Genomic DNA, 11,622 nt, shown 5'->3' on the forward strand with positions numbered 1-11,622 from the left:
GCTCCCGGCTCGGCGGGAAGCCTGCTTCTCCCTCTCCCTCTCCCACTCCCCCTGCTTGTGTTCCTGCTCTCGCTGTCTCTGTCTCTGTCAAATAAATAAATAAAATCTTTAAAAAAAAAAAAAACACAGAGAGAATAATGGTTCTATCAAAGAGTTTATGTTAGGATTTGGTGATATAATCCTGTGAAGTGCTTGATCCAGTAAATGACACATAGTGCTCAATATGTGTTATGCATAATCATAATAATTATATCATTAAGTAATAATAATTATTATGAGTTTAACTTTCAGATAACCATGAGATGCTACTTTCCACTCTCCCCTACTAGCTGGCTCTAGGTTACCCCTGAGAAAAGAAAGCACAGACAGAGGAGGCACAGTGGGGTTTAAGGTTTCTTCAATTATGTTCTAAAGTCAAACCTGAATTATTATAGGACTATCTGCTATCTATGACTTTCTCTACCTATTCTCTCCAGTAATGACAACATACAATGTGATCCATATATTATGATTTATCATTGAAGACTCAGATAATGCTTTCATGAAAACTTACCCCTCCACAATAGTTCTGTTGGCCAGTCGTATACAGTGTTCCCAAAGTATATTAGACACGGGCAGGGGTATCCGAACTCTCTTAGAAACCTCATTTAACCTCCTGTTAAACTGCTCAAATTCCTAAGAAGACAAAAATCATGGCCATATGTGGATATAATTATAGTGCCACATTGCTTTCCAATCTTCCCGGCAAAGAAGAAGATATAGAAAGACTCAGAATCAAACTGAGTAAAACAAAAAGAGAATACAAAAGATAACTTGGACTTTTAAGTATCTCACATTGAATAAACTATGTTGTGATACAGAGTACCCACTACATTTCATCTCAAAAGAAATAAGTGTCATTAACAGATTAAACAATGCTAACAATGTTCAAATGCTTCTTCATCTCAAATTTTTCTAGGACTGCTGGTATGGATTAAAAGAGCTTAATAACCTAATATGTCTTTAAAATTATCTTCAAGAAACCCATTTAAAAAAATATTTTGATAAGCTTTCATCTCAGAGTGAACCGTGAACCATTTGTAATTTGAGGCTACACTCCTTAGAGAACAATTGGATAAATTATCCTCTTTCCTAAACATTCTTTAAAAGTAAATAAATTATTATATTCCAAATGATTTGAAAGTCATGTAATAGCTGCAAATTTTTAGTGCAAAGGAAAAAATAAAACATAAAATACTTCTTGTTTCCTACAGAAAAACTGAGTATTTTCATTACTTATTAGGAACTTTTATGATACCTCTCCACTAAAAATAAAAATATATGTAACTAATTTAGACAAATTCTAACAATCACATGAAAGCAAAGAGTCTACCCTTCAATAAATGTATTTCTAGTTTCTCTGGACTACTGCCATCTAAATATGTTCATTTACGAAAGTAAATGCTATCGCTCCTTCCCTGACAATACATTTCAAATAAATTTAACAAGGTTTAAAATGACATTTTTTCCTTTAGTTTCCTCAGGACAGCAGCTATATAATGCTTAACAAGTCAAGAGTGACATGTGTTCAAATTCTCTAATAACACACAAAAGGAAAAAAAAAAATCTAATCATCACCACTCAAGCTACCACATGATTACTTATTATCCTTTTGCTATTTTGCTAATCACAATTTTTTTGATTTATTTTTGACAGTTAAATGCTTTTAATTATTTATGAAAAAGTGAATTTTTAATTCACTAAGCTTACTTTTGAAAATCAAAGCTAAATAAATAAGTGTTCTTCATCCTTTTCATTTTATGAATCTAGTAGAACACTAGTATTTGCTATTGCATTTATGCTTCACCGCAGTAAACTCTGCTTTAGATTTCCAGTCATGATTCAGTACTTTCCACTAATATTTTAAAAATAAAGTTATATGCTGTGGCGTCTGGGTGGCTCAGTTGCTTAAGCGTCTGCCTTTGGCTCTGATCAGGATCCCAGGGTCCTGGGATGGAGACCGCCTTGGACTCCTTGCTCAACAGGGAATCTGCTGCTCCCTCTCCCTCTTCCCCTCCCCTCCTGCTCAACTCTCTCTCTCTCTCAAATAAATAAATAAAATCTTAAAAAAAAAAAAATACAGTGATATGCTAACTGTAAACAATGTCATTCTACTCATTGCTAAATTCAATGTTCAAGAATGTTGTTAAATGAACAATAAAACCATTTCATTTTACTTAAGATTTTTGGGGGGTAATAAATGCAGATTGCTTTTTACCTAAAAGTTTGGACTTGGAAAAGTAATTGAATAAAAGTTATATAAAAGCGGGGCGCCTGGGTGGCTCAGATGGTTAAGCGTCTGCCTTTGGCTCAGGTCATGATCCCAGGGTCCTGGGATCGAGCCCCACATCGGGCTCCTGGCTCGGCGGGGAGCCTGCTTCTCCCTCTCCCTCTGCCTCTCTCCCTGCTCACGCTCTCTCTCAAAAAAAGAAAAAAAAAAAAAGTTATATAAAAGCTTCCTTAGGAAAGAAGGTTTTAAGCTGCTAAAAACTGGGTTCAGGTTAATAATCTGAATAAACTTGGTTCTTTCTTACAATATTAATGTTTCTTATAATTAAAAATAATCAGGGGCACCTGGGCGGCTCAATCGGTTGAGTATCTGACTCTTGGTTTTGGCTCAGTCATGATCTCAGCCCCATGTCCAGCTCAGTGCTGAATCTGCTCGAGATTCTCTCTCCCTCTCCCTGCTTGTGGTGCATGTTCTCTCTCTCTCTCAAATAAATAAATAAATAAATAAATAAAGTCTTTTAAAAAAACAAGAAGAACTAAAGCAAGTAGTCTCCTACTAGTATATATATTCACTGAGTGCAGAAATCTCTCTTCTTGCATCCCTATGAGTACCATGGTTAGCATGCCATAAAAAATAAACTTTTCAAAAACAAAATTGTAAAAAAAAAAAAAAGGGTATGTGATTATTTATAAATTACATTTGTCTATCATATTCCAAATTAAAATTCCCAACTGAAATCTCATGGGGAGTCTAGAAATCAAAGTTCTCCCAGGGTGGCAATTACAGAGCAGCCTTGTCACTTAGCCTCAGACCCGACAGTAACCCCTAGACACTGCTAACTTATCTCCCACCCTTAGTTTGAGTCTGGGGAGGGTCTTGCAGTCTCCATCACAGAGCTCGAGAAGGGCACCAGGCAGAGAGATGATGAATTCCGCTGCTATCTCTGTTTTGATCTCTGGCTTTGCTTACTGGTTCGCAAGTGTCCCGGCTACCATCTGTTGCCCTGGACTAAGCAGGTAAGAATGTTTGTGTGAACGAGATAAAAGTCAGGAGCTTTAGAAGGGCCAATTTTCTTTTCACTGACAAATATGAAAAACAAGACTTTTCTGAAAGCAGTTTTCATCTCCTCAGATGCCCTTTCCTCACCTCAGACATCCACATGGCTCATCTCCTTGCTTCCTTCGGGCCTCTCCCCAACTCTCACTTTATCTCCTGGTAAGTATCCCCTTCTCTGACAACACATAAATAAACAATATTGCCCCCAACCCACACCCTGCCACTCTATCCCTTTTCTGCTGCTTATTTACTTTTTCACAGGGCTATTCATTATCTGAGATATTTTATCTTAATTTATGTCTTTACTGCTGTCTCCGTACTGGCATGTAAATTCTCTGAGGGCATGTAAGTTCCTTAATTCACAACTATGTTGTCAGCACCTAGATCAGTGTGTGGCACACGTCAGGTGATCTACAAATCTCTCTTGATTCATAAATGACAAAAAATGTACAAGTCTTTCCAGAAAACTTTTAAATGTAAGTTTTAAATGCAAAGGTGTTTGCGTGACACATTGCAAAAGTAAAGTGATTTCTGGAAAAACAACAACAACAATGGAATAATCAGGGGCCTGGTCTCTTACTAATAAATCTACACAACTACAGAAATATCTTCTTGTCACCACAGTCATGGTTACTGAAATTATTTAATATGAAAATCAGCCAAGACATGCCAATCAAACTCTAATTCAAGATGGGAAATTAGGGAGCAAAAACCAAAAAAATCTACGAAGAATTCTTGGGTCTAAAAGAACACAAAATTCAAAAAGGAAGTCTATTCTGATTCAGGGGCTTTAATATCATGATGCTAGCAATGTGGTAATAACTATAATCTCACTACTTTAGAGCAAGGGCAATGACAGAAACAGTTCTCCTGGTAGACTCGTCTTTAACAAAGGTGTTTCTGGGGCGCCTGGGTGGCTCAGTTGGTTAAGCGACTGCCTTCGGCTCAGGTCATGATCCTGGAGTCCCTGGATCGAGTCCCGCATCGGGCTCCCTGCTCGACAGGGAGTCTGCTTCTCCCTCTGACCCTCCCCCCTCTCATGCTTTCTCTCTCTCTCATTCTCTCTCTCAAATAAATAAATAAAATCTTAAAAAAAAACAAAAACAAAGGTATTTCTGTGTACTTGCCTTTAGCAGTGCATCTACATAGATGTTGTGCTGTGACATAATTTCTTTTACGTCCCACTTCACATTGGCCATTAGGAGAAGCATCTGTTCATAATCAATAGCTTTACCGGCTACAATCCAATAAATTGGTTTGCGTAGTTCACTGGCAGTTGAGACTGTCTGAAATACATTTCACAAAAAGGAAAACAAATATTTTCTAAAAGTATCAAGTTTATAAAAAATCTTCTGTGCCTATTTCTAGTATACATCACATCTAAAAATAAAACATATATATCTGGAGATTTAAATTATGAAAACACTTCAGTTCGTTGGCAAACGACTTACTCAAAACATACTTTGGAGACATCCCATCAACGTGAGGCCACTGGTAACACAACAATAAAAGAACCACAGATCTTCATGGAGATGAGCAAATATTTCTCACGGTTTTTCACGTCTCTCCATTTCCACTCCAACTGCCCCGCCTCAAGATTTCGTCATCTCTCAAATGTAAACCTGTAACAGCCTACAAGCCGGTCTCCCTGCCTGCAGGCCTGTCATCTACTGCTGCCAACTACACACTGACCATGCCACTCACCGGTCTCAAATCCTCTGGTACCTTGCCTGTACCCTCGAAACAGAGTCCGCCTCCTGCCTGAGAGCACTGCGTACCATGCAGCTCCTGCTTCTTCCTCCAGGCATCCCTCTCACCACTAGCCCCCTTCCCTGCTCTGACAGTTTGACTTTTCCTCGGCCGCTGACAGGCACCCTGCGCTCTCTCACCAGCTGGTCTTCATGTAAGCCATTCCCTTAGTTTGCAATATACTCCCGACGTAGCCGGCTGCCCCGGCTTAAACATCCTTCCTCCAGACAGCCTTTCTAGACAACCTTCTCCCGATGACACATGCCCCTTTCCTCCTCCAGCCAAGGTTAAATTCCCTGCTGCCATTTCTTCCCCCTTATCATACTTTATTGTAAACACAGTTGTAATGGGCATTAGACTAAAAGTTATAGGAGGTGCTCAGTACTTCATACAGGAATTCATGAGTGAATAAACGTCTGCTAATTGCTCTCCTGGAATTTGGAGACTGGCCACTAGCCAAAAAACCCAAATAATGTGCTCACAGTTGAAATGACATCCAAGAGTGTCTCTGACCTGAGAATAAAACTGCTGAAGAAAGGGCTTTTTGACTGCGGGCATCACGGCATCCAGATGGGGCTGAAGGAACTCAAACTGTTCAGCCAAGAATACCCTAAAGGGAATAAAGAAGCCACGGCGTAAGCAGAGTGCAGGATCCACAGGCCGGTCAATACTTCTCTGTATAAGTCATCTTTAAGATCTCTAAGCAAAAGTTCGACCATTAAAATTCTTTTCCACTTGAGTGAACCACCTTGTATCAGCTCATTTACAACCTACCCAAAAGTTATTGCTGAGCTTATCACGGAATGTGAGCAGAGGTGGAAGAAGGAGACTTCAGATCAACTGCTCTGGAAACCACAAGGTGTAGAGCTATGCTGCTCTGCATGTGACACAGAAGCACAGATCACAGAAAAGACGGAAGAAAAAACATAACAGTTTTTTTTTGGAAAGGATTTCCCATAAGGATCCCATTTAATTATACAGAACAGAGAGGTGAATTCACAGACTTAACATCTGGCTGGCACTTCTCCTAAGTAACCTCATGCAGCAAACTGCAGCTTAGCTGAGACACAAACGTGAACTTCAGGTCAGGAGGCTGGTGTGCGGGAGGGGGTCATTTGCCCAGAGTGTTGCCAGCAGCTGCCCTCTTTTTCTCTATTTTTTGTAATGTACACAAAAACTCTTAACTGATACTGGACTACATTTAAAGGAAGAAGTCATGTGCTTTACCTGTATTAAAAACTGGGGGATTTATAAAGGTCAGGAAGCATTCTTGCTGATGTCAAGGGCTGACTACATTTAACACTAAACGGACATCGTAACTAGTTTCTCTAGAATCACAATTTGATAGGAAAATATAAAGTATGCTATAATGTGGTGTTTTTTTAAAGTTTTATTTTTTTTTTTTTAAGATTTTATCTATTTATTTGACAAAGAGAGACACAGAGAGAGAGGGAACACAAGCAGGGGGAGTGGGAGAGGGAGAAGCGGGCTTCCCGCCAAGCAGGGAGCCCAATGCGGGGCTTGATCCTCAAGTTTTACTTTAAAGCAAGGATCATGTTGCTAAAGACTGAAACCTAAAAGATTTCCCTTCTTCCATTTATGTAACTGAAAACCAACCATGCAGTTTTAAAGATCGACTGGTAATCTATTTTAGGATAGACTTCTCAGAAATATATAAGTGACACTCAGAAGTGGGAGATGGATACAGCTAGAAATCTAATTATACAATGCTTACTTTTATAACTTTTCTTAAAAACTTAAAGGCAAAGCAACGGTTTTTAACAACTTACAAGGATTCTGTGGCTACCACTCTTTCCGCCAGCCCATATAATGTATCCCCAGATGTCAAAACCACTAGGTGACTGAGGTGTGGACTTGGTACCTTCTCCTTTCTCTCTTCTGCTGCTGTGAGGGTGGCAGTTGGATCAGCTGAAACTTCCTGAAAATACAACGCATGTACACACACAGCCTGAAATCAAATCTAATAGCAATAAACCATGTGGTTTTACAAAACTGGACCTGTAATTAAAATACTTGTAGGCATACAAATAATTACATTTAGTTTCTGTTCTTTTTTTTCCTTCTTTTATATTTTCTAACTACTGGAAATTTCCTTTTTATAAAGTGAAAATGATCCAACTCCATATGCTATTATCTGCGCATGACCTAAAATCGGCCAACACAAGCAATCTTTATGAATTGGCAGATGTTTCATAGAGACAATAGTAAGATGCCCTTCGAAAACCTGGAAATGAGAAAAGAGAGATGGCCTCTGGAGGACTGAACTGGCACATTCCAAAATTATGGTGTGGTTAACCATTTCACATCCACACTTTAATCAAGGTAACTCTGGTATATCTCAAGAAGAGGACTAAAAAGCACTTATAAACTGAAACTGAGCTAACTGTGTTGGTAGACGTCTGGGGTCATGTTACTGATGAGAAGGAAGATGGTTAATGGGAATAAAAGAAAGGGATGCCTGAAAAGCAGGGTGTACTGAGCTTTAAGATCCTCCAAGAAAATTATGGCACAAAAACTGGATACAAACAAGTCTAAAAGTGTACAAAATGTAAATCTAGATTACTTCTTAAATCAATTATATAGTCACAAATCTCCAACACTTGCCTTATGAATGAAAGAGACATCAAATGCACAGGACTCTGGGAGCATAACAGGTTTATAAATTTAGCAAAATGGAACTAAAACATTATAAAATCTTCCAAGTTAGAAAATGGTTTTATTCTTCTTTAGTTCTTTTTTATATCCTATCTTCTATAAAAGATATGGTTTCTCTTCAATCTCTAATTACTCAATTAGCATTTAAAAGTTATTTTGGGAACAACTGTGCTTTCTCTAAGGGAGGATCAGGATAAGGAAACTATGCAAGTTAATCAATGTTGCTGCTCCATTATTTATTTTCTCCTACTAGAAAGGAAAATAATCACCCCTCTCCTGCACACACACACATAGTCACAAAATTACATCCTGTTTGGTATGGCTGCCTGTGCTATTTCATTTAATGCCGGTGGTTATGTAATTACCATCTACCAGACTGTCCAAGTGAGGAACACTGGAATCATTCGTGTCTTTCCCACCCTCCCCCCTCCATCATGTCTAAGCACACACCTCTCCTTCGTTTCTTCCCCTGTCACTGCTTCATCGGGACCAAGGCCCCACAGCATTTCTACCTGAACTTACAGTCCCCAAATAGAGACCTCTCCCTCTGGCTTCTCCTATTTCTACTTCACCTTGCACACAGTTCACTGGCTGATTTTTCTAGAATACCCAAGTGATCTTTCTAAAATGGAGACGTGATCACACCACTCCCGGTTTAAAAGTCTCAATTAACTATCCACTCCTTACAGACAAAAGCCTAAACTTGTCATTATGATATTACTCCTTTACAGCGATACCAGCTACCTTGCCAGCTTCATTTCCCAGTAATCTTCTATGCCCCTAGGATCTAGCTGCACTGGACTACCTCCTATACCTGTCTTCCTGACACACTTCTCTTACCAGCTCTCTGCTCCTTGTCTGCCTAGCTCTGTCCTTCTCATCTTTTAAGTCTGAGGTCATATTTACCTCCTTTCTGTAACTATCTCAGCCTCCCAAGAAAAATTAGTATCTTAATTCTGTTTTTTTTTTTTTTAAGATTTTATTTATTTATTTGACAGAGAGAGAGAGAGAGCACAAGGAGGGGGAGTGGCAGGCAGAGGGAGAGGGAGAAGCAGGCTCCCCACTGAGCAGAAAGTCTGATGCGGGTCTTGATCCTAGGACCCTGGGATCATAACCTGAGCCAAAGGTAGACGCTTAACCAACTGAGCCACGCAGGCGCCCAGTATCTTACTTGTGTTAATGTTACCTACACATATACGTATGTCTATACATGGGATCAAGTGCACTTTGTCAGTTGTGGTTTCCTGACCCCTCTACCTCACTGTGAGTTCTTGGGAGCACTGGGACCAATTTCATCATCTTTGTATCTCAAGACCTTGGCATGCCTCCTGGCATGAGCAGGCCCTCAAATGGTTTAACTGATGAAGATGGTAAGAGAGTCTTTACTTCCTCTCCTCTTACTCTCTTTCAAGCCCATTCCAATCAGGCTTTTGTGTGCCCTATTCCAAAGAAACAGTTATCAAGGTCCCCAATGGCATCCTATGGCCAAGTCCAATAGTCAATTCTGAATACCTATTTTATTTAAACTACTGTAGCATCCTACATGGCTAATCCTGAAAAACTTTCTTCACTTAGTTTCCAGAGTACCATACCCTCCTGGTTTTTCTCCTATGCTACTGGCCACTTCTCAGATTCCTTTGCTAGTCTGTCTTCTTCTCCCTGACCTTTAAACACTGGAGTGTCCTAGAGTTCACTCCTCAGACTTCTCTCACTCAAATTCTACTCCCTAGATGATTTCATCTCCCATTTTAAATATCATCCACATGCCAAGAACTCAAAATTTACATGCTAGCCCTGACCTCTCTCTTACCTTTAGTACATTTAACATATCTGAAAACTGAACTCAAATGTGTCCCTCCTAAAAGTCTTATCCATCTCCACTCTCCAGAAGTTAGGTATCATCATTGACTCCTCTCTGGGTCCTACCTCACTTATAATCCATCAACAAATCTGGATGGGTCTACCTTCAAAACACATCCAGAATCTGACCATGTCTCACTACTTCTTCCATTAACACTGGTACAAGCCACCTTATCTCTCTCAACTGTGATACACTATGGCGAAAATAATTCTCTTTTACCTATTTAAGGCAGATCATGTCAACTCTTCTGCTAAATCTCTTCCAACAGCTTCCTGTCTTCCTTAGAGTAAAATCCAAAGGCCTTACATGATCTAGGCTCTGGCTATCTCTTTGGTTTTATCTATCACCAACCCTCCTACTTGCTTCATTCTAGTTATACTCATCTCTGTGCGTCAAGCATGGTCCCACCTCAGGGCCTTTGCATTCCCTGTTCACTCCACCTGAGACACTTTTCTCCAAAATATTCCCTCTCTACTAGCAAACAAGTTGCACACGAGTAGGGAGTTTTGTTGGATTGCTCTCTCCCCACCCAAAATTGTATCCTCAACTCCCAGACAGGGTCTAACATCATATATAAAGTGTTCAATAAACAAGGCACTAAATAAATGTTGTTAAATCAATGAATTCTCATCCTGGTGGCTCACTCCTCTATTTCTTCCTTTAGGGATCTACTTCAAGGTTACCTCCCCAAAGAAGCCATGTGATCACCTAAACAAAATCACACCCCTTCTCTATTTTGAGTTTGAGATTGTGCAATATTGGCAGAAAGTTCACGTCAGCTTGTGTCAATATAATTACAGAATATTTTATTTTATTTTTTTAAAATATTATTTATTTATTTATTTCAGAGACAGAGACAGAGATAGCGAGAGAGAAGGCAGGAGCAGGGAGAAGAGAGTCTGAGGCGGGACTTGATCCCAGGACTCCGGGTTCATGACCTGAGCTGAAGGCAGCCACTCAACCGACAGAGCCACCCAAGTGCCCAAAACACACCCTCTTTTAAAATATTCTGTAATTAAGGGCGCCTGGGTGGCTCAGTCAGTTAAGTGTCTGCCTTCAGCTCAGGTCATGATCTCAGGGTCCTGGGATCGAGCCCCACATCGGGCTCCTTGCTCAGCAGGGAGTCTGCTTCTCCCTCTTCTCCCTGCTCCTGCCCTCTCTCTCACTATCTCTGTCTCTGTCTCTGAAATAAATAAATAAATATTTTAAAAAATAAAATATTCTGTCATTACACTGACACAAACTGACGTGAACTTTCTGCCAATATTGCACAATCTCAAACTCAAAATAGCACCAGGATAACCCTGAATACCATGAATACCACATATTTATACTAGCAGAGTTACTTTTGAATTTCATTCTTTTATGATTAGTTATCACTTATATATAAATATATATAAAAACTAAAAATATATTTAAAAACTAAAAGTTCCTGTGAATATAGATATTAACTAGCTAATTTAGGATAGAAGAGGGAGATAGTGCTAGAAGGTGACAGAAGGCAAGGAGAGGTTTTATCTATGGCCTGAGAGAAATGAAGTTTATCTCTGGGTATACAGGAAAGGCCACAAGCACTCACCTACTCCGTCCTTACCTACTCCTTACCTACCTGCCATTCAAATGTGCTGAACTCCCTCTTTACTCACAGAGCTCTTTCACAAAAACATTCCTGCAGTGATCACTGGAATTGTTGCCCCCACTTCAAAAGGTTTGCATTAGGATGCCATTCTTTGTCCCTAGTTAACACTGGCATTTTAGGCATAAAAATTATGGTAATTATCTGCTTAAAGGCTACAGTTCTGTGTTTACATTTAGGGAAACAGGCTTGAAGAGAGCAAGAGAGTCACAAAAATGTCAAGCTGATATAAATAAATGGTATGTGCTTATTGCGCACTTCCATGGAAAAGCTCCTAAACTGGATCAGTGTTCCATATTACACCAGTACAATAAGGGAAAGATATAAAACCCCTTGAAGACTTTGAGAAATAAAACCTTAATAAAAATCTTTAGT

General features: G+C 39.5%; 1 protein-coding gene across 2 annotated transcripts in view; it reads right to left on the bottom strand.

Annotated features, from left to right (window-relative positions):
• Positions 1–281: 281 nt before the first annotated feature.
• Positions 282–11,622, bottom strand: part of VPS50 (VPS50 subunit of EARP/GARPII complex) — a 126,090-nt gene continuing 114,749 nt past the window's right edge. Inside the window, exons 22-25 of one of the 2 annotated variants that reach the window (XM_081800533.1) lie at positions 6,865–7,013; positions 5,588–5,684; positions 4,453–4,611; positions 282–675 (exon numbers count right to left, since the gene is read on the bottom strand). In XM_081800533.1, the coding sequence (XP_081656659.1) occupies positions 550–675; positions 4,453–4,611; positions 5,588–5,684; positions 6,865–7,013 (531 nt within the window). In that variant the 3' untranslated portion in view covers positions 282–549. The remainder of the gene's footprint in view (positions 676–4,452; positions 4,612–5,587; positions 5,685–6,864; positions 7,014–11,622) is intronic. The other variant, XM_081800532.1, reaches the window with a different exon arrangement.

The sequence above is a fragment of the Leptonychotes weddellii genome, chromosome 12 (genome assembly GCF_054177405.1).
Source record: "Leptonychotes weddellii isolate Sample4059 chromosome 12, ASM5417740v2, whole genome shotgun sequence".
Lineage (NCBI taxonomy): Eukaryota > Metazoa > Chordata > Mammalia > Carnivora > Phocidae > Leptonychotes > Leptonychotes weddellii.